We start from the raw sequence: 19,346 nt of genomic DNA on the forward strand, positions 1-19,346 counted from the left end.
TGTTCACTTTTCTTTCAGAACGTCTTCCAATCAGATTTCTTCCTCACTCTAAGATTCCAAGACTCACTTCCTATCTGGAGCACCGTAACCTCATTGAATCTGGCCTTCCTGACACTTCCTCTTCACACCAGCCTACTGCATTCCACTTCCAGATGAGTATGTTAAATGCTAAATTAAGATTTGCATCTCCTCTATGTTACCATCACACCGATCATCACATTTCTTGCATGCTCATACACTGCCCTCGTTAAAGCTCTTATGCACGTTTTCCTCAACCATGTAATTTAGTGCTTAATTTTCAGTTCAGTTCATATCCGACTCTTCAAGACCCCATGAATTGCAGCACACCAGGCCTCCCTGTCCATCACCATCTCCCGGAGTTCACTCAAACTCACGTCCATCGAGTCAGTGATGCCATCCAGCCATCTCATCTCTGTCATCCCCTTCTCCACCTGCCCCCAATCCCTCCCAGCATCAGAGTCTTTTCCAATGAGTTAACTCTTCACATGAGGTGGGCCAAAGTACTGGAGTTTCAGCTTTAGCATCATTCCTTCCAAAGAACACCCAGGGCTGATCTCCTCTAGAATGGACTGGTTCGATCTCCTTGCAGTCCAAGGGACTCTCGAGAGTCTTCTCCAAGACCACAGTTCAAAGCCATCAATTCTTCAGTGCTCAGCTTTCTTCACAGTCTAACTCTCACATCTATACATGACCACTGGAAAAACCATAGCCTTGACTAGACGGACCTTTGTTGGCAAAGTAACGTCTCTGCTTTTCAGTGTACTATCTAGGTTGGTCCTAACTTTTCTTCCAAGGACTAAGCATCTTTTAATTTCACAGCTGCAGTCACCATCTGCAGTGATTTTGGAGCCCCCAAAAATAAAGTCTGACACTGTTTCCACTGTTTCCCCATCTATTTCCCATGAAGTGATGGGACCAGATGCCATGATCTTCGTTTTCTGAATGTTGAGCTTTAAGCCAACTTTTTCACCTCCTTTCACTTTCATCAAGAGGCTTTTGAGTTCCTCTTCACTTTCTGCCATAAGGATGGTGTCATCTGCATATCTGAGGTTATTGATATTTCTCCCAGCAATCTTGATTCTAGCTTGTGCTTCTTCCAGCCCAGCGTTTCTCATGATGTACTCTGCATAGAAGTTACATAAGCAGGGTGACAATATACAGCCTTGACATACTCCTTTTCCTTAATTTTATAATTATATATATATATATATATATATATATATATAGAGAGAGAGAGAGAGAGAGAGAGAGAGAGAGAGATGCTTCCCAGGTGGCCAATGGTAAAGAATCCACCTGCCAAGCTGGAGACACAGGTTCAATCCCTGCATCGGGAAGATTCCCTGGAGAAAGAAATGGCAAACTGATCCAGTATCCTTGCCTGGGAAATCCCATGGCGGGCTACAGTCCATGGGGTCTCAGGGTCGGACATGACTTAGGGACTAAGCAACAAATATATATGACTTCCACAGTTAAATCATGAAACTATTCCTCTGGGAGATTTACCTCTTTTATACATACAAAACCCATCATACGATGTTAGATAAAATTCCCTAAATAGTAGCTTAAGTTTAGACAAAAGGTGGAGAAATGGCCTTTTGAATTTCAACAAAGAATGAAAGGCAGCCCACACTTTGGAAGGAAAATGGTTAAGTATGCAAGAGACATTGGTTGGAGACAGTTAAAAAATGATCCACACTGCTATTAAGAACTGTTTTTTTAACCATTTAGAGATCACCAATGCCTTTGCATAGTTTCTTAAACTTATAAGGGCTCTTTTCATTAAAAAAAAAATACATTTTGTAAAAAACATTAGGGGTTTCATGAAATCTACTCCACTGTCTCCAATCTCCCCAGGTTATTAAAATTTACAAGATCTCACCCTCAGGTTATTTCAGAAGGAAAAAAAGGTTTTGGAGAACACTAAAAAAAGGTATCATCTTAATTTTATCTGTGATTGTAAACTAGTTTGGTAAAATGTAGTTTAGGTGATCAGGGGAAAAAAAGTCAAATTCCAGAAATGCCATGAAATTTTCAAACTCTCTGGAGAAACTGGGAAGAAATAGGCAAGCAAGAGGGCAGAAAAACTCAACAGTATAAAACCTCAACTCCAAAGCGGATCATCATTGTCCTTTAGAGCACTCTTTCTGTAACACACCAGGTAGATGATATTGGGAGTTCCTTGAAAAACGGTTTCATGATCAGGTAAAACTAAAAACAGTAGGTTAAGGAAAAAACTTTCCTAAAGTTTAAAATATGCTATTATAGCTCTAAGAGGCTTCCCAGGTGGCACAATAGTAAAGAATCTACCTGCTAATGCAGGAGACCCAAGAGACCCGGGTTCCATCCTTGGGCTGGGAAGATCCCCTGGAAGAGGAAATGGCAACACACTTCAGTTTTCTTGCCTGGAGAATCCCATGGACAGAGGAGCCTGGAGGGCTACAGTCCACGGGGTCTAAAAGAGGTGGATATGACTGAGTGATTAAGCACACACACACTGAAGCTCTAAGAAGGGAGTGTGCTATATACAAACATTTCCAAAATATTTTTGATAATAAATTCCCAGAGCATTTCCAAGGAAATACCAGGGACTGGTATTCCAGAATCTCATTTTTGAGAAGCACTGTCCTATAGATTTAAAAACTCATGCCTTAAATGTTAAACTTCTGTGAAAAATGTCATCACAAAAGTGAGTCAAAAAATAAACATTTGGGCTTTTGGGGCCTTAAAAAAAGTTTTTGTTTTAAAGAAAGGATCTTCTCTTAGTGGAAAGGTCATTAAATGGGGCAAAAAACCCTAATTACTGATTTTAAAGGTTTGGAGCAATACAGTGGTTCTCAACCTAGATGCATATTAAAGTCACTGTCCACCACCTTAAAAAAAAAAAAAAAGAAAGAAAATCAATATCCAGGTATCATCCCAGACCAATTAAATATGACTTTTTGAGGGTGGACCTTGGGTATTGACTATTGTGCCCAGATGATTCCAAGGTGTACTAATGGGGTCGAGTACACTAAAAGCTTAAGGGAGTCACAAAGGTCTAATTACATTAAAAGACAAGGAAAAAAAAGCTGCTAGTAATGGTTTCAAGTGTTAAAAGAAAAAGCTTTTTTGATTTTTCTTCTTTAGACAAACCTCCAAGTCATAAGGATTCATGTTCAGACTCAAGCTGAACAGTGTATGCAAAGATATAAGAATGCCTAATAACTCCTGTACATAAATCTGGTTAATGGACTTTCAATTCCTGCAGGCAGAATATTCCCTTTTTTAAAAAAAAATAATTAATCCTTTCTGATCATATATGCTGGAAACGTATGTTTCAGTCAGTCATCATACAGCAATGAACTAAAATTACTTAACCTTTTAGAAACAAAATCAAGGATTCACAAACTATGGCATTTTATTTCAGAGCCTTTGCTTACATTTGTACAATATATTACATAATTCTTCATTGTTTGCAGATCCTAATATATACTTTATAGCTTTTATTCTATAAGCTTTTCTTCAAGGTTTTGCTGTCAACAAATCTTTACAGTCCTGTACAAATTTGAATAACTTGAAACCATTTTCAACAAAATTAGTTACTGTAAGCACACACTACAAGACTGAAAATGCTTTTCTTAGAAAAGTTGAATGTAAAGGATTCTGACACGTTAGCATCTACAACAAAACGCTTCGAAATTCTCACATGTCGTATTGCCAGAAAACAAATAAAACATGCCAGCTCCATCCAAAAAAAGTACACAGAACTACAATTAAAACAGTAAAACAGTCTGTACAGTAAAGTACTGTGTATTAACAGTGCCAGGTATTAAATAGCTTGAATGAACACATCCGCAATATACAAATGTCTTACAAAGGTGTAGAATTAAATACAAGTGCCAAACAGAACAGAGATTGGAATCATACAACATAAAGTCAACACAAGTGAAAACAATTTTGCGTTCATTTTGGATTTTATACAAGGCATTTAATTTTTATAGGCCTACCACCCCAATTAGCTATTTATACTTAAAATAACAACCATCCTTTTGAGACAGTTCATAGCAACAGCCTTGAACCATACTAATAAAGTTTACTTGTTCCTGAAGTCCTCTTGTTGTAGCTTATAATAAAATAAGCAATACAAATGAATTATCTGTATTTAAGGAAAAAGAAACATTTACAAGAAAACACAAAAATATAACTGTTATAATTCATTATGAATAAATATACACTTTGAACTGGCTAAGTACAATCTTTATACATTGTTTAAGATTTAATACAGTTTATTAGCCATTTTCTTTTTTCACACAATGTATTATATCAAAATTAAAAAAAAATACTGATTTATAGAAAAATGGCAAAGTACAGTAGTTCCATTCCAATTTGAAGGGGCATGAAAAGCCACTGCAAGACCTTTTAGCCTAATTCAAACCTGTAAACATGTTCAGTCTTTTTTAAAGAGAATCTTTAATATTTGGTTATCAGGATTGATGTCTAACATCCTGTTAACTGCAGGTTTTGAATGTATTACATGTGCTTGACTTATACAATTAAAGCCACCGTAAGGTGACTTGCTTTAAAAAACAATTAGCTTGTACAAATGAAAATAGGTTCATATTTTTTCATAAATAAATGGAAAAATATCAAATGTTCCAGCTTTAACAAAATACAAGGGAATACATATACAGTAAGTTTTCTTAACATGTTCTGGCCACCCAATGACTACGCTTACTGTATTGTCTCTACAGGCAGTGAAAAGCCTCCATTTGCCACAGTGGAAGGCCTTCAAGTTACCAGACACACAATTCCCAGACAAGTTGGAAACAATTATTGCTTGAGGAAAAGCAGTCCATTGTACTTTTTCTTCATAAAAAAAGTGCACTTAAGTGCCAAGTCAGCTTGTCAAGAAACAACTTTAAATATAAAATAGTGCTTGTCTGATTTGTTTGTGCCGCTGTGCAGTATAAAAAGGCGTGGCCTCAGAGCCGGAAGTGCGCAGTGCCTGGCCAGCCCCGCCGTCACCTGCACTCCACCGACACTCCGTTCTGAGGCGCGCCGGACATGGGCGGTTCAGCCAGCGCCAGCATGACAGCAGCCGTTATGGAGCTGGATGAAGGCGACGACGACGACGACGAGGTGGCAGCACCTGAGCGGAAGGGAAGCCGAGAGCTTAGTAACTGCAGAAAGAAGCAACACACTAGTCCTCTAAACTGAGACTCTGCTGTCGTCTCCAGAATCATTTAGCTTACCACGAGAGCAGTCAACTTTTAGGATATCATAATGTACACAAAGGAGAATCTAGCGCGCCTCAGGTAAGGAGACACTGCCAAACTACAGAAGTAACAACAAAGGAGAGACCAGGGAACGTTCCTGCACTGTTCAAAGGAAAATAAACTGTGGGCTCTGTCCATGGAGATATGGAAATAAAATAAAGGGTAGACTTTCAGTAATAATGAAACCAATGCCAAAAAAAACCTTGGAATTCAATAGGAAAATCTGTAATCTATCCCCTTCCAATTCCTATATCTTTCTGCTTCTGGAGTTCCTTATGAAATGAAATGGTGATGAGATTCGAGGGCTAACTGCTTTGTAAAGTTGGGAAAAATAACTACTACTACACATCACATCGTAACTACTGCCTTTTGTTCCACTTGGTTTACAAAGCAAATGACACATTATTATTTTCCTCAAAGAAATTCTCTCAGTGTTATAAATCAGTGGTTGAAAACTTGTTTTTTATGGAATACATGCACAAGGTTAAAAAAAAAAATCATTCAGAGATGGGAAATAAGGGGTAAAAATGAATCTTCCTCTGATTCAGGACCCTCCTCGTCTTCCAAATTCTCCTCCCCACTGTTACCCCCACTGTTAACAACTGCGCCACCATCTTTAAAACGCCACAAGAGGGACTGGTAAATTACTGCCCCAGGGCCAAATCTGGTCTGCCTATTTTTGTTAAGAAAATCTGATTGGAACACAACTATGCCTATTTGTTTAGATCTAGCTTATGGCAGATTTCATACATACGATGATAGGGTCCAGTAGTTCTAGAGACTACAAGGTTCACAAAGCCAAAAATATTTATTATGTCTCTACAGAAAATGTTTGCAACCCCAGTTCTAGAGGAATTTTATCTGTAGAATCTAGACACATGACATGCATATTTAAAATGAAAACACCAGTAACTTCGTTTTTAAAAATGCAAGTGGAAGCATAGTACAGAGTCTAACTAGGTTTTTACACTTAACAATCTGAGATGTTCCTTATCAGTACATATACAGATTTACCTTTTTCTTTTCAAAGCTGAATAGTTTTCCATTATATTTATGAACCGCAAATACTTTAATTCCTAGCCTTTTGCTGTTACCAACAACAAATGAATACTTAAGAGCATTATAAATAAAAATTTAAGTATTTAAATATATTATTGGAGAATACAATTTAACGATTTCTATCTTCTACTATAAAAACTACCATAACAAACTTTTTTGTGGCCACATATTCTTCCTAGGGACCCATTCTGAAGGACTTGGAGGTAGCTAGTTGTCCAAAGACATGGTCAAACCATTTCCCAAGATAATTGGGCCTGTGGTCCATCTACTTCATTTTATTATGCTTTGCTTTACTGTGCTTCAAAGATACTGTTTTTTACAAACTGAAGGTTTTCGGCAATCTTGTATCCAGCAAGTCTAGTGGCACCATTGTTTCCAAACAGTATTGCTCACTTTGTGTATGTGTCGCATTTTGATAATTCTTACCATAATTCAAAGTTTTTCATTGTTATTATATTTGTTATGGTGGTGGGAGCAGTGAGTTTTGATGTTACTATCAAAATTGCTTTGGGATATCATGAACCATGCTCATTATTATAAAAGACAGTGAACTTTTTGATTACTAAAATAATAACAAAGGATTTAGAATAAAACAAAAACTTAAGCTGATGGAACAGCAGCAGGGTTTGAGAAAACTGACTTCAATTCTGAAAGAAGTTCTACTGTGGGTAATATGCCATCAAACAACATTGCAGAGAAATCATTCATGAAAGGAAAAGCCAATTGGTAGAGCAAACTTCAGAGTACTACGATGTAGTCTTATGTTAAAAAACTGCCACAGACACGCCAACCTTCAGCAATCACCACCCATCAACATCGAGGCAAACCCTTCACCAGCAAAATGATCACAATGAAAGCTCAGATGCTGGCTAGCATTTTTAGCAATTAAGTATTTTCAACTGAGGTATGTTTATTATTCTTTGGAACATGATGCTATCGCACACTTAATAGACTACAATACAGTGTAAATATAACTTTCATATGCACTAGAAAACCAAAGAAATTCCTATGACACGTTATTGTGACATTTGCTCTTTTGTGACAGTATGGAAACGAACCGACAACATCTTGGAAGTAGGCCTGCACTTTGTTTCAGCAGCCTTGTCAGAGTAAAACAACCCCCTTCCCTCAGATTTTAACCTCTCTCACTCCCTCTGGTCCTTCAGGTTCAATGCAAATGCTACAGCCACTCTGAATCTAACACAACCCACCCAATCACTGCCTTAGCGTTGCTCCACTCTGTTCACAGTGCTTTGTACTATCTGACATATTACTAGTTGTTGGGGGGGAAAGCAGATGGTAAGCTCCATGAAATTGAATATTATGGTTTGAGATAATTGTTTTAGATAAAGTTTTTCCATTTTATAGATGAAGAAAATAAGCCAGAGCGGTTATTGCCTGAAGAATCACAGACACAGTTCACATGAGCCCAACTGTCGAGTCAAAACTCCTTTGTGTTTAGGTAAAGTAAGGTAAAAACACTTACTTTCTCTTTCTTTCTTCTTTAAACGCTTTCTCCTCCGATCTATGGAAGCTACTTCAGATTTTAATGATAGATAATGTTTTCTGATTTCTTGCAGTTTTTCTTGAAGAATTGTGATGCGTTCAGCACTTGTCATATTTTCCAGGTCCGCTGTGAATTTAAAACTTTCATTAATATGCATTTGTGAACAAAATTTTAATATATTTGAGAATATATAGTGTGGTTGCAGAATGAGGTCAAGACAGAGAAACTTTAAAAAAAGGCTTATAAATATTGTTTGCCTGTTTTCTCCCCAGCCTAAAAAAATACCCAGCACTAATACATGCAAGGTAATTTTTGAATGAATATGTAGAATTAAAGATCTTATGACCTAAATAAACATGAGGTTAAAATTTCCACATTTGTGCCCCACCGCCCCCTGCAAAAAAATTCACATATGTGTACAGCATCACCACAGTACATCATTAAAAATACTTAAAGACACCAAAATGTTTAAATTGCATATATTTTTGAATGTTAGAACTCTGAACAAAATTTTTTCTTGTCTTTTTTGTTATTTTTTTGATTTTTTAAATAAGTATGCATAACTTTAAAATTGTTAGAAAAATTTTCAAATGCTCTGAAGCAATTTTCAATCTCCTAAGAACATTTCCTTGCATGAGAAACTCTGGAGTATTCTCTTTTTAAGAAGAAAAAAAAAAACTTGTAATGGCTATTTTTCAGGTATACAAAGGTACAAAGAGTAGTATAACAGAGTCACATATACTCATCCAGCTTCAATAATTAGCAATTCATTGTAAATTCTGTCCCATGTATACCCTAAACAATCCACTTCCCAGGAGCAACACTAGATTTTTTATAGTAAATTTCTGACATTATATCAGAAATACCTAGTCAAGGTTGATATGTGCCTCAAACACCTTAACATACTGAGTAAGTCAGACAGAGAAGGGGAAATATCACATGACATCATTTATATGTGGAATCTAAAAAATGATGACAAATGAACTTACAAAACAGAAAAAGACTGAGAGAGAACAATCTTCTGGTTGCTGGGGGGAGAAGGATGGCGGGAAGGGATAGTTAGGGAATTTGGGGGACATGTACACACTGCTGTATTTAAAATGGATAACCAACAAGGGGAAAAAAATTACTGGGAAGAAGTTTCTATTGCTTCACCTCTGACTTAGCATATGTCACTTACACATCTGAAAACTCCATTTGTAAACTTTGGGTAATCGATTACTGGGTTCCTTGAGGTCAGCATCCTTATCGCCATTCTTTCCGCATTTTCCTGGAGACTGCGTCCTAGCAGGAGATTTGGTACCATGAGCCTTCATCCCAGTGGAAACTGATTTGATGGGCTGAGTCTTAGTTACACTTTCACCAGCAGAAAGTTCTTCACTATCACTACTATTTGCTGAAAAAAAAATTTTTTTAAAGCATTAGTAAACAGAAAAGTAATCATAATTTGTTACAGATTTTAGTGGACAATTTAAAAATTAACCATTTCAATTCACTACTACAGTAAAGAACTTGCTTTACAGACCCTGACTAAAAACTTGGAAAATCATTAAGTATAAACATAGCAGCACAGCAGTTAAGGAAAACAAAAACTCTTCTTACCTGAATCGCCAATAATGTATTTTTAAAAAATACTCAAAGTAATCTTTCATTATATCTGGTAGATTACCAAATACACAGTAATTATTTAAATAGCTTTAACTCTACTATATTAAAATATATATAGAGAGAGATAGTAGAATACAGCATTTTTTTAAATGAATCATATGAAATCTTCTTAATTTCACATTTTAAATTGTGTACATGTGACACTTTCCTACTTCTCTGGCCAAATCAATGACACATAATCATTACATTCAATAAAGAGTTCTATGAAAATAAATTCTAAATTTTAATATATACAATAATTTCTTAAGAAACTCCTACATCATAACCTGTTGACTAAAATAAATCATAGGTTTTACCCTGATAAATATATTCAGTAATTTATGAAGAATTCAGAAGTCTATGCAATAATGTTAAATCTGCCTTTGGTGATTAAAACCTCAACAAAGTGTGTGAGTGTGTGTGAGTGTGTGTGTGTGTGTGTGTGTGTGTGTGCGCGCGCGCGCGCGCACGTACTCAGTCATGTCTGACCCTTTGTGACTTTATGGACTGTAGCCTGCCAGGCTCCTCTGTACATGGAATTTCCCAGGCAACAATACTGGTATGGGTTGCCATTTCCTATGTCAAGGCATCTTCCTGACCCAGGAATCGAACCTCTGTCTCTGTTTATCTCCTGCATTGGTAGATGGATTCTTTATCACTGTGTCACCTGGGAAGCCCAAAGCCTCAGAACCAGAATGGAAATCTTTAACATCTTGACATGTGAATAGGTGATGGAATTGCTATTTCCATAAATTACCTCTTTCTGGATACAAAGCATTACTGTAGATTCTATGCGAGTTAATTCATGACTAAATTATTCTCAGAGAACTGTTTCCTCATTCTGATTTACCAAGATATAAGTCCAATAATTAAGATGTTAGAATATATGATCAACAGTTATAGCTCAAAACTATATGAATATGTCAACTGACTTGTTGAAAATGAGCCCTCTTGGAGAATGTCATTTAAAAGTCTTAAAAATAAAAACATCACAATGTAATTAAAAAACAGTCTTGAATATCCTTTCAGTTACTCCATATGTGGCATCAATCTGGCATCAAATTTATCCATTTTCTTTTATCAATTCTTAATTTAACAATAGCTACCCTCCAAAAAATATAGTTCAGCTCTAAAAAACGGAAAAGTATTCCAGATAGCAAACACACAGAACAACTCCTCCCCACTGTGGTGTTCAGGAGTAAAGAAACTACACCACTCTTTGGTACATGTCTTGAAAGAATCCCTTCCCAGTCCGCCCACTGCTGCTCTGGAACCCCTGGCAACTCCTAGCTCAGCCACCCAAGGCTTGGCCCCACTCTGATGCAGTGGTCTGCCTCAGCTCGGCTTTCATGGCCTCGCTGAACACAGCCGCCCGGGGCCCCGAAGGATGCCATATTCACCGCCTGGAAGTCATATGGGCTCAGCAGAACCGCGGGGAGCTGGCCGCAAAACCCTTTTCTGCACTGAAGTGCAGGCAAGCCGGCCGATAGCAAAGGTCAGGCAGTGGAGGTGGCAGGAATCTCCTGGAAGAGCAGCAGGAGGTCAGTGTGGGGCACCTGAAAAAAAATTCTTTACATATTTTCTGCTTCGTACTTTGTCTATGAGAGAGAGAAAAAACGTGCAGCTCTCAGGAGAAATACAATATATATATTCCTGTAGACTGATAAATAATTTGAATCATTGCTAAAGTCATTAGTTAGAACATATTTAACCCACGTATTCTTAGAGCTGCTCGAATACACAGTTCAGGGTATCGAAGATAAAGATAGTAAGCTGCAGCTATTGGAATTATAGCTCTAAAGCTATCTTGATTGTTCTCTTCTAGGCTGATTTTGCCTGAATGGATTACAAAGCAATCAGTTTCACTGTAATAAAAAGAATATATAATTCAAGTATTTAATAATATGTAATATATATAATGCAAAAGAATTTGCACATAAAACTAACAAAAATGTTGGTGTTTATATTATACTGGGTATTATTTTTTAAAAAGATTACCTGAATCAGCAATCAATACCACTGCTGAATAACAGCAAATTGCTCAATCCTAGAATCTACCTACAGTCAAAAGAGACTTCTGTGTGATTTTTGCAGGGGTAGAGACAACAATCAAAACATTAACTATCCCATATCCTAAATACCCTTTTCTTAAAGGGGGAAAAAAACATATCCACCATTATCTTCATATTTAAAAAATTAGAGATTTCACACTTACTGCCTTTTCCCTTCTTTTTGTTGTTTACCACTGTAGATTTATGGCTTCGTTTCTGCTTTTTTGATGAATTTCCTCCTCCCTGAGCTTCTTTCACTCTTTTCTGACCTGTACAGGCTTTGATGGGGGAAAAAACTATTAAGTAACACAAAATAAAATCAAGCTTGTCCCCAGGTATAAATTAATTCCACATTTTAGAACAGACCAATTCTGAAACTATAGATGTTCTTTGAGATTTACAAGTTATCATAGAAATTATTAGAATTTTAAAAGTCATTAATGAACTGAATTATAACACATAATAAAACTAGAGTTTTTTAAAAAAGCAAATAAAGCACTACCCTGCTGGCTGAGTGGTAAAGAATCTGCCTGCCAATGCAAGAGACAGGGGTTCTATCCCTGGTCTGGGAAGATCCCACATGCTGCAGAGCAGCTAAGCCTGTGTGCCACAGCTACTGAGCCCATGCTCTGGACCGCAGGAGCTGCAACAACTGAAGCCCTCGTGCCCTAGAGTCCGGCTGGGCAACAAGAGAAGCCAGTGAAATGAGAAGCCTGCACAGAGCAACAAAGAGTAGGCCCTGCTCACCACTACTAGAGGAAAGCCTGCACAGCAACAAAGACCTAGCACAACCAAAAATAAATAAACAAATAAAAATATAAAAATAAAAACAAAGCATGCACATCCTTCTTGGCCAATGGTTAACATATATACCGTTTACAAATCCAGTACAGTAGTTCTAAAAAACATTTCATCTTCTTGGTAGGAAGTTATTCCAAAATATTATAAAGTCTCGCTTTTCTTCAAGGATTAGCCCGTCTTACTTTCCCTGATGTCCAGGGTATTCCAAACTACAGTTTCTCTACTTCTAATAGGATCCTTAGCATCTGCTGTGTTTCTAGCGTTCTAATTGTATGTATTGTTTTTCAGACTATATAGTAATCTCTTTTTCCTGAGACTTATAAAGTCTTATCTCTAATCCACTGCAGTGTCAGATACTATTAATATAACCACAATACAATCAATACTGAGAGAGTCAGTTCCTAGGCAAGTTGATAGGGAGTCTAGGGGTCCCCAAGGAGAGAGGGGTCTGGAATTCTCAAGGAGGAAGAAAGGACAAGCTTTTTTTTTTTTCTTTTCTCCACATTCCTTAGGATTATATAACAATAATGTATCCTGCCTAAGGACAGTCTTTGGATTCAACCTTTTGTTATCTTAAAATGTTAATTATGGGAGTAGACCTGGTCTTTACAAGGATGTATCTTGCCTGAGGACAGTGTTACCTTAAGATGTAAATTATGGGAGTGGGTCTGATGAAGTCTTTACAACCTCCAGACCTTCTCTGGATTATATAACCTCATTGTTAACACTAGCAAGCGGGTACTCTTTCTGCCCCCTTCTGATGCCTATGTCAGAAGCTTTCTCTATCTCCTTTATACTTTAATAAAACTTTATTACACAAAAGCTCTGAGCAATCAAGCCTTGTCTCTGGCCCCGGATTGAATTCTTCTCCTCCGGGAGCCAAGAATCCTGGTGTATTCGCGTGATTCAACAACAACCTTTCAATACTATGATAAAATTATGCCATGTTTGTTACTGTTGCTGCTGCTAAGTCACTTCAGTCGTGTCCGACTCTGTGTGACCCCAGAGACGGCAGCCCACCAGGCTCCCCCGTCCCTGGGATTCTCCAGGCAAGAACACTGGAGTGGGTTGCCATTTCCTTCTTCAATGCATGAAAGTGAAAAGTGAAAGTGAAGTCGCTCAGTCGTATCCGACTCTTAGCGACCCCATGGACTGCAGCCTACCAGGCTCCTCCGTCCATGGGATTTTCCAGGCAAGAGTACTGGAGTGGGGTGCCATTGCCTTCTCCCATGTTTGTTACTAAAAGTTTCTTAATCCTGTTACAATGGTAACATATACAAGACATGGTTTTGTTGGTAAAAAAAAATTGAACAAGCTATTTTAAATGTTTTGTTTGCAACTTTTTAGTTGTTTTTTTAATGGGTTACATCTAATTGATAACTTTTCCTAAGGCAATTTTAATATAACAAGGTGAACCATAAAGAAAGAGATTTAGATATTACCTATATTAAAGTACAGAATCTTAACAATTGCCATATTTCTCTCCAAAAGAGTTTAATTCTGAAACTTTCATCTCCAAGAAATAAAAGGCTTACTGTAGGCTAACCTGGAAGGCAATCTGGAATCTAAATTGTAAAACTTACATTTTTACTTTTAATATAAAGTCACGTCTTCAATATCTGCAGATAAATTTGCTCCTTTTGCAGACAAAAGGAGCCATATGAAACAGGTGCTTAAGAATTTATTTTTAAAGAGATACAAATTCTAATAAGTTCTGTAATATGCTTTGATTTGATAAGACAGATATATCCTAAATGAAGTTCTCAAACTGCTTACTTTTTAACCTAGTTAAGATTAAGATTCAAAAGGGTAATACTGACCTAGTCTATCAGAAGACAAGCTATCAAATTTCTTGTTGAAAACACATCTCAATCTTTCATAAGATATGAGGAGCACGGTGAGGATGCAACCTCTTCAGAATTATGATTAAAAGTTCATTATATTATTATTGAAAGCTTTTCTAATCATCTGCAATAAATGCTTCTTTTATCTTGAGGATATTTATGCCTGGATAATTCAATTCCATGAGAAAGTACAACACACAAACATAATCACAGTAGCTATGTGTGTAAATATTTAAATAAAAAAAGATCATTGAAATCTGCAACTATCTTTTTTACTTAATATTTTTTGAAAAATGTTTCAAGACAAAATTATTTGTATGATAGTTATGTCAATTATGTCTCAGGGAAACTAGAAAAAGAAAAAAAAGGTTTATGAGAGAAAACTTAAAGTTAACTAATTTGGTCTAGATTGTATCTCTTTAAGTTTACCTAAAAACCTGAAATCAGTATAATAAAATCTGATATGTTACATAACATACATACCCGAGTGCTTTACACTGGAAAAGTGTGTTTCAAAGCCAAGTGTCAGCTTACAGTATACTGTTTTAAAGACACCTGAATGAAGTGGTTTATAAGAAGAATGATGTCAGAAGTATAGCTATGGCACCAATAAAAAGGCACCAAGACTTCAGGAAAGTACAACACAGACATTGGTCCTTCAATTTGGAAGCTAGGCAACCAAGAAAGCATCAAATTCCTTTACAAACTCTCACACAGTAGTCAGGCTCAAAGATCAGTTTGACATGGTTATCTGAGGAGAGCACAGCCTGGACAGTTGGTTGCTCCAAACCCCTACATAGAGTACTTTGGTTAAGGGTGGACGAGTCCATCAATAAATCAAAATGTTAGTGAAAAACTGCATGGGACAACTGCAAAAACAACATTAAAGAAATATATTTAAGCTGCTCATGCCATGTAGTCAACCAGTATATAATGAGTTTTCAAACAGGTCTGGATTTGGGCCTGGGTGCATTTTCTATTAAATAGCACATGATCTGGTCCACTGTGAAACGTCACAGGTGGCTGAAGTGAAACAAACACTCAATTCTCAAGCTGTTAAATGCATCCCATCCTCCATTACCCAAATTACCTTTCACATGGCCATTTTCACCATGTTCACACAAGTACTCCTCGTAAACACCTCACGTTATAATGAGGGACATGAAACCCCTGAAACTGTAAGGGGGGAAAAAACCGTAAACCACGACACTGGGGCCTATGGCCTCACCTTTCTCGGGATGCTCTAGAGCCTCAGGCTGATTGCTGCTGCTCGAGCTCACACTAGCATCAAAGCCCGTGGGCGAGCTGTTCCCTTCTGACTGCAGGTCCTGGAGCTCCCCAGCGACACTGTCCACTTCGATTGTGCTGTCGGTCTCACTCTTGATGCTGCGGACTTCTTCATGGTTTGGGGCCAGCGGCTCTGACACTGTTACAGAAGGTGGCTGCCGACTGGCTTCCGTCACGGTGACTGAGGAAGGGGACTCGGGTGTCGTGGGAGGGGTATTGAGCACTGAATTGCTGCCGCTGCTCGGAAATTCCGATTTTTTGTCACTGACCTCCGCTGGCTTCTCCTCAGTGGGTTTGCCCTCTGCACTCCCTGAGGGTGGGGCGGCCAGATCGGTGTTGGGGGAGCAGCTCTCCTCCTCGGCCACAGTCTGCAGGGACCCCTCAGCCGGCCCCTCTTCTGGGGCAGGATGGGGTGGGGAGGCTGCAGCCTCAGTGTCAGAGTCTGAGAAAAGCTCCTTCAGCGTTTTTTTAGGCCACTGACCCTGAATACTTGACCAGACATCTTTTCGATCTTTTGCTCTGCTGTTCTGAAGTCTTTCATCAGAGTTATTTAAAAGTTTTATCCTTTTTTCGGCCACTTCTGAAAATCCTGAATAGAAACCAGTTGTCCGTAGAGACTTTCTTTTCTCCTCCAAACCATTGTATTTCTTAGTTGGTGTCACCTTCGCTTTGGACTTTTCTTCTTCGTCCTCATCTGAGGAGCTATTGCTACTGTTTTCTATGCAAAGGGCTTCTTTGTTCTTGGCCTTATCCTCCTTTTTACTGGGGGAGCCACTTTTTAAACACTCCTCAGTATTGCAGTACCTTCTCTTACCACGTTTCACTGGTGGCTTTGAAGATTTATCAGCGGTGTCCTTTTTAACATCCTTTCTCTTTTTTGTGACTTCATCTTCTTCTTCATAGTCAGTATCTTCAGATAATGCTTCCATATCTTTTCTTAAGCTTTCTGGAGATTTTGACAAGGGTTTGGCTATTACCAAATCTGCGTGGACTTTGTTTTCGTCAAGCAAAGATGAACTGTTCTGTTCCTCTTTGGATGTAACATCATTTCTGTTGTGAGTCAAATGATCAATCTTAGATTCTTCTTTGCCATGGTTATCTAAGTCTTGAACACTTGTTTCATCCTCTTGCTCACTGTCTTCAGCAGAACTTTCAGAAGCTAGAAAAAAAAGAAAAAACAGTGAGTATGATAAGAATACCAGCAATGTCTTCTCTGGGCCCACTAATATAAACAAGTATTAGCTTGTATGTTTATAAGCACTCCAGGTTGCTAGGTTTTATCCTCATTTTACAACTGAAGAAACCGAGCTTCAGAGAGAAGACCTTCGCCCAGTGATGGGAATGTTGCCTGTCGTGACTACAGTGGGGGTGCCCTGCTGTGTGCTTTTGCCAAAACGCATCACATTGTAAACACAAAGCTGGTGACTTGCATTGTTTGTCAATTTTACCTCAATAAAGTAATTATAAAAAAGAAAGAATCTTCTCCAAATTTATGAGCAGAACATAGTGGAGTCAGGATGTAGTTCCAGGATGTTCAAACTCCAAAGTGTATATTCTTATAAAAGTGTAGTCTTCACTTTCAATGTAGCAGTGACAACTCAAAAATTTTGTAAGCAATGTATTTCTGCCATAGATGCTTTAAAGAACAACACAATTAACTTTATACAAACATCAGTTCAGTTCAGTCGCTCAGTCGTGTCTGACTTTTTTGCAACCCCATGGACTGCAGCACACCAGGCCTCCCTGTCCATCACCAACTCCCAGAGTTTACTCAAACTCATGTCCATTGAGTCAATGATGCCATCCAACCATCTCATCCCTTCTCCCGCCTTCAATCTTTTCCAGCATCAGGGTCTTCTCAAGTAAGTCAGTTCTTCGCATCAGGTGGCCAAAGTATTGGAATTTCAGCTTCAGCATCAGTCCTTCCAATGAATATTCAGGACTGATTTCCTTTAGGATGGAAAGGTTAGATCTCCTTGTACTTCAAGGGACTCTCAAGAGTCTTCTCCAACACCACGGTTTAAAAGCATCAATTCTTCGGCGCTCAGCTTTCTTTATAGTCCAACTCTCACATCCATACATGACTACTGGAAAAATCACAGCTTTGACTATATGGACCTTTGTTAGCAAAGGGATGTCTATTTTTTAATATGCTGTCTAGGTTTGTCATAGCTTTTCTATCAAAGAGCAAGGATCTTTTAACTTCATGGCTACAGTCACTGTCTGCAGTGATTCTGGAGCCCAAGAAAATAAAAATCTATCGGTTTCCACTTTTTCCCCATCTATTCGTCATGAAGTCATGGGATCAGATCCCATGATCTTTTTTGAATGTTGAGTTTTAAGCCAGCTTTTTCACTCTCCTCTTTCATGCTCAACAAGAAGCCTTTTAGTTTCTCTTCACTTTCTACCATTAAGAATGGTATTATCTATATATTTGAGGTTGTTGATATTTCTCCCAGCAATCTTGATTCCAGCTTGTGATTCACCCAGCTTAGCATTTCGCATGATGTACTCTGTATAAAGGGCTTCCCAGGTGGCACGAGTGGTAAAGAACCTGCCTGCCAATGCAGGAAATGAAAGAGACAGGGTTTGATCCCTGGGTAGGGAAGATCCCCTGGAGGAGGGCATGGCAACCCAATCCAGTATTCTTGCCTGGAGAATGCCATGGACAGAGGAGCCTGGCAGACTACAGTCCATAGGGTCTCACAGAGTTGGACACGACTGAAATGACTTAGCATACACTGTGCACAGAAGTTAAATAAGCAGGGTGACACTATGCAGCCTTGTCGTACTTCTTTCCCAATTTTGAACCAGTCTGTTGTATCATGTCCGGTTCTAACTGTTGCTTCTTGATCTGCATACAGGTTTCTCAAGAAACAGGTAAGGCTGTCTTGTATTCTCATCTCTCTAAGAATTTTGCACAGTTTGTTATGATCCATACAGTCAAAGGCTTTAGCATAGTCAAGGAAGCAGAAGTAGATGTTTTTCTGGAATTCCCTCGCTTTCCTTATGAGCCAATAAATGCTGGTTATTTGATCTCTGGTTCCTCTGCCTTTTCTAAACCCAGCTTGTTCATTTGGAAGTTCATGTACTATTAAAGCCTAACTTGAAGGATTTTGAACATAATCTTTATTAGCATATGAAACAAGTGCAGTAGTTGGAACATTCCATGGCATTGCCCGTTTTTGAGACTGGAATAAATACTGACCTTTTCTAATCCTGTGGCCACTGGTGAGTTTTCCAAATTTGCTGACATACTGAATGTAGCACTTTAACAGCATCATCTTTTAGGATTTGATAGGTCAGCTGGAATTCCATCTCCTCCACCAGCTTTTTCCATAATAATGCTTCCTAAGGCCCACTTGACTTCACACTCCAGGATGTATGGCTCTAGGTGAGTGATTACACCATCATGGCTATCTAGGCCATTAAGACTTTTTTTGTACAGTTCTGGATATTCTTGCCACCTTTCTTAATCTCTTTTTTCTTCTATTAGGTCCTTACCATTTCTCTCCTTTATCATGCCCATTCTTGCATGAAGTGTTCCCTTGCTACTTCCAGTTTTCTTGAAGAGATCTCTAGTCATTCCCATTCAATTGTATTCCTCTATTTCTTTGCACTGATCACTGGGGAAGGCTTTCTTATCTCTCCTTGCTGTTCTTTGAAACTCTGCATTCAGTTGAGTGTATCTTTCCCATTCTCCCTTGCCTTTCACTTGTCTTCTTTTCTCAGCTATTTGTAAAGCCTCCTCAGACAACCACTTTGCTTCTTGCATTTCTTTTCTTGGGGATGGTTCTGGTCACTGCCTCCCGTACAATTGTTACAAATCTCCGTCCATAGTTTATCAGGCATTCTGTCTACAAGATCTAATCCC

General features: G+C 38.2%; 1 protein-coding gene across 7 annotated transcripts in view; it reads right to left on the reverse strand.

Moving 5' to 3' along the window:
• Window positions 1-3,400: 3,400 nt before the first annotated feature.
• Window positions 3,401-19,346, reverse strand: part of ARID4B (AT-rich interaction domain 4B) — a 138,261-nt gene continuing 122,315 nt past the window's right edge. For 5 of the 7 annotated variants that reach the window (XM_044942036.2, XM_044942037.2, XM_044942035.2 and 2 more), the window contains 5 exons: window positions 15,414-16,631; window positions 11,705-11,818; window positions 9,023-9,238; window positions 7,822-7,968; window positions 3,401-5,149 (listed from right to left, as the gene is read on the reverse strand). In XM_044942036.2, the coding sequence (XP_044797971.1) occupies window positions 5,022-5,149; window positions 7,822-7,968; window positions 9,023-9,238; window positions 11,705-11,818; window positions 15,414-16,631 (1,823 nt within the window). In that variant the 3' untranslated portion in view covers window positions 3,401-5,021. Of the gene's footprint in view, window positions 5,150-7,821; window positions 7,969-9,022; window positions 9,239-10,889; window positions 11,046-11,704; window positions 11,819-15,413; window positions 16,632-19,346 lie in introns of those variants that run through there. The other 2 variants (XM_044942039.1, XM_044942040.1) reach the window with 2 other exon arrangements.

Source organism: Bubalus bubalis, chromosome 4, assembly GCF_019923935.1.
Source record: "Bubalus bubalis isolate 160015118507 breed Murrah chromosome 4, NDDB_SH_1, whole genome shotgun sequence".
Taxonomy (NCBI): Eukaryota; Metazoa; Chordata; class Mammalia; order Artiodactyla; family Bovidae; genus Bubalus; species Bubalus bubalis.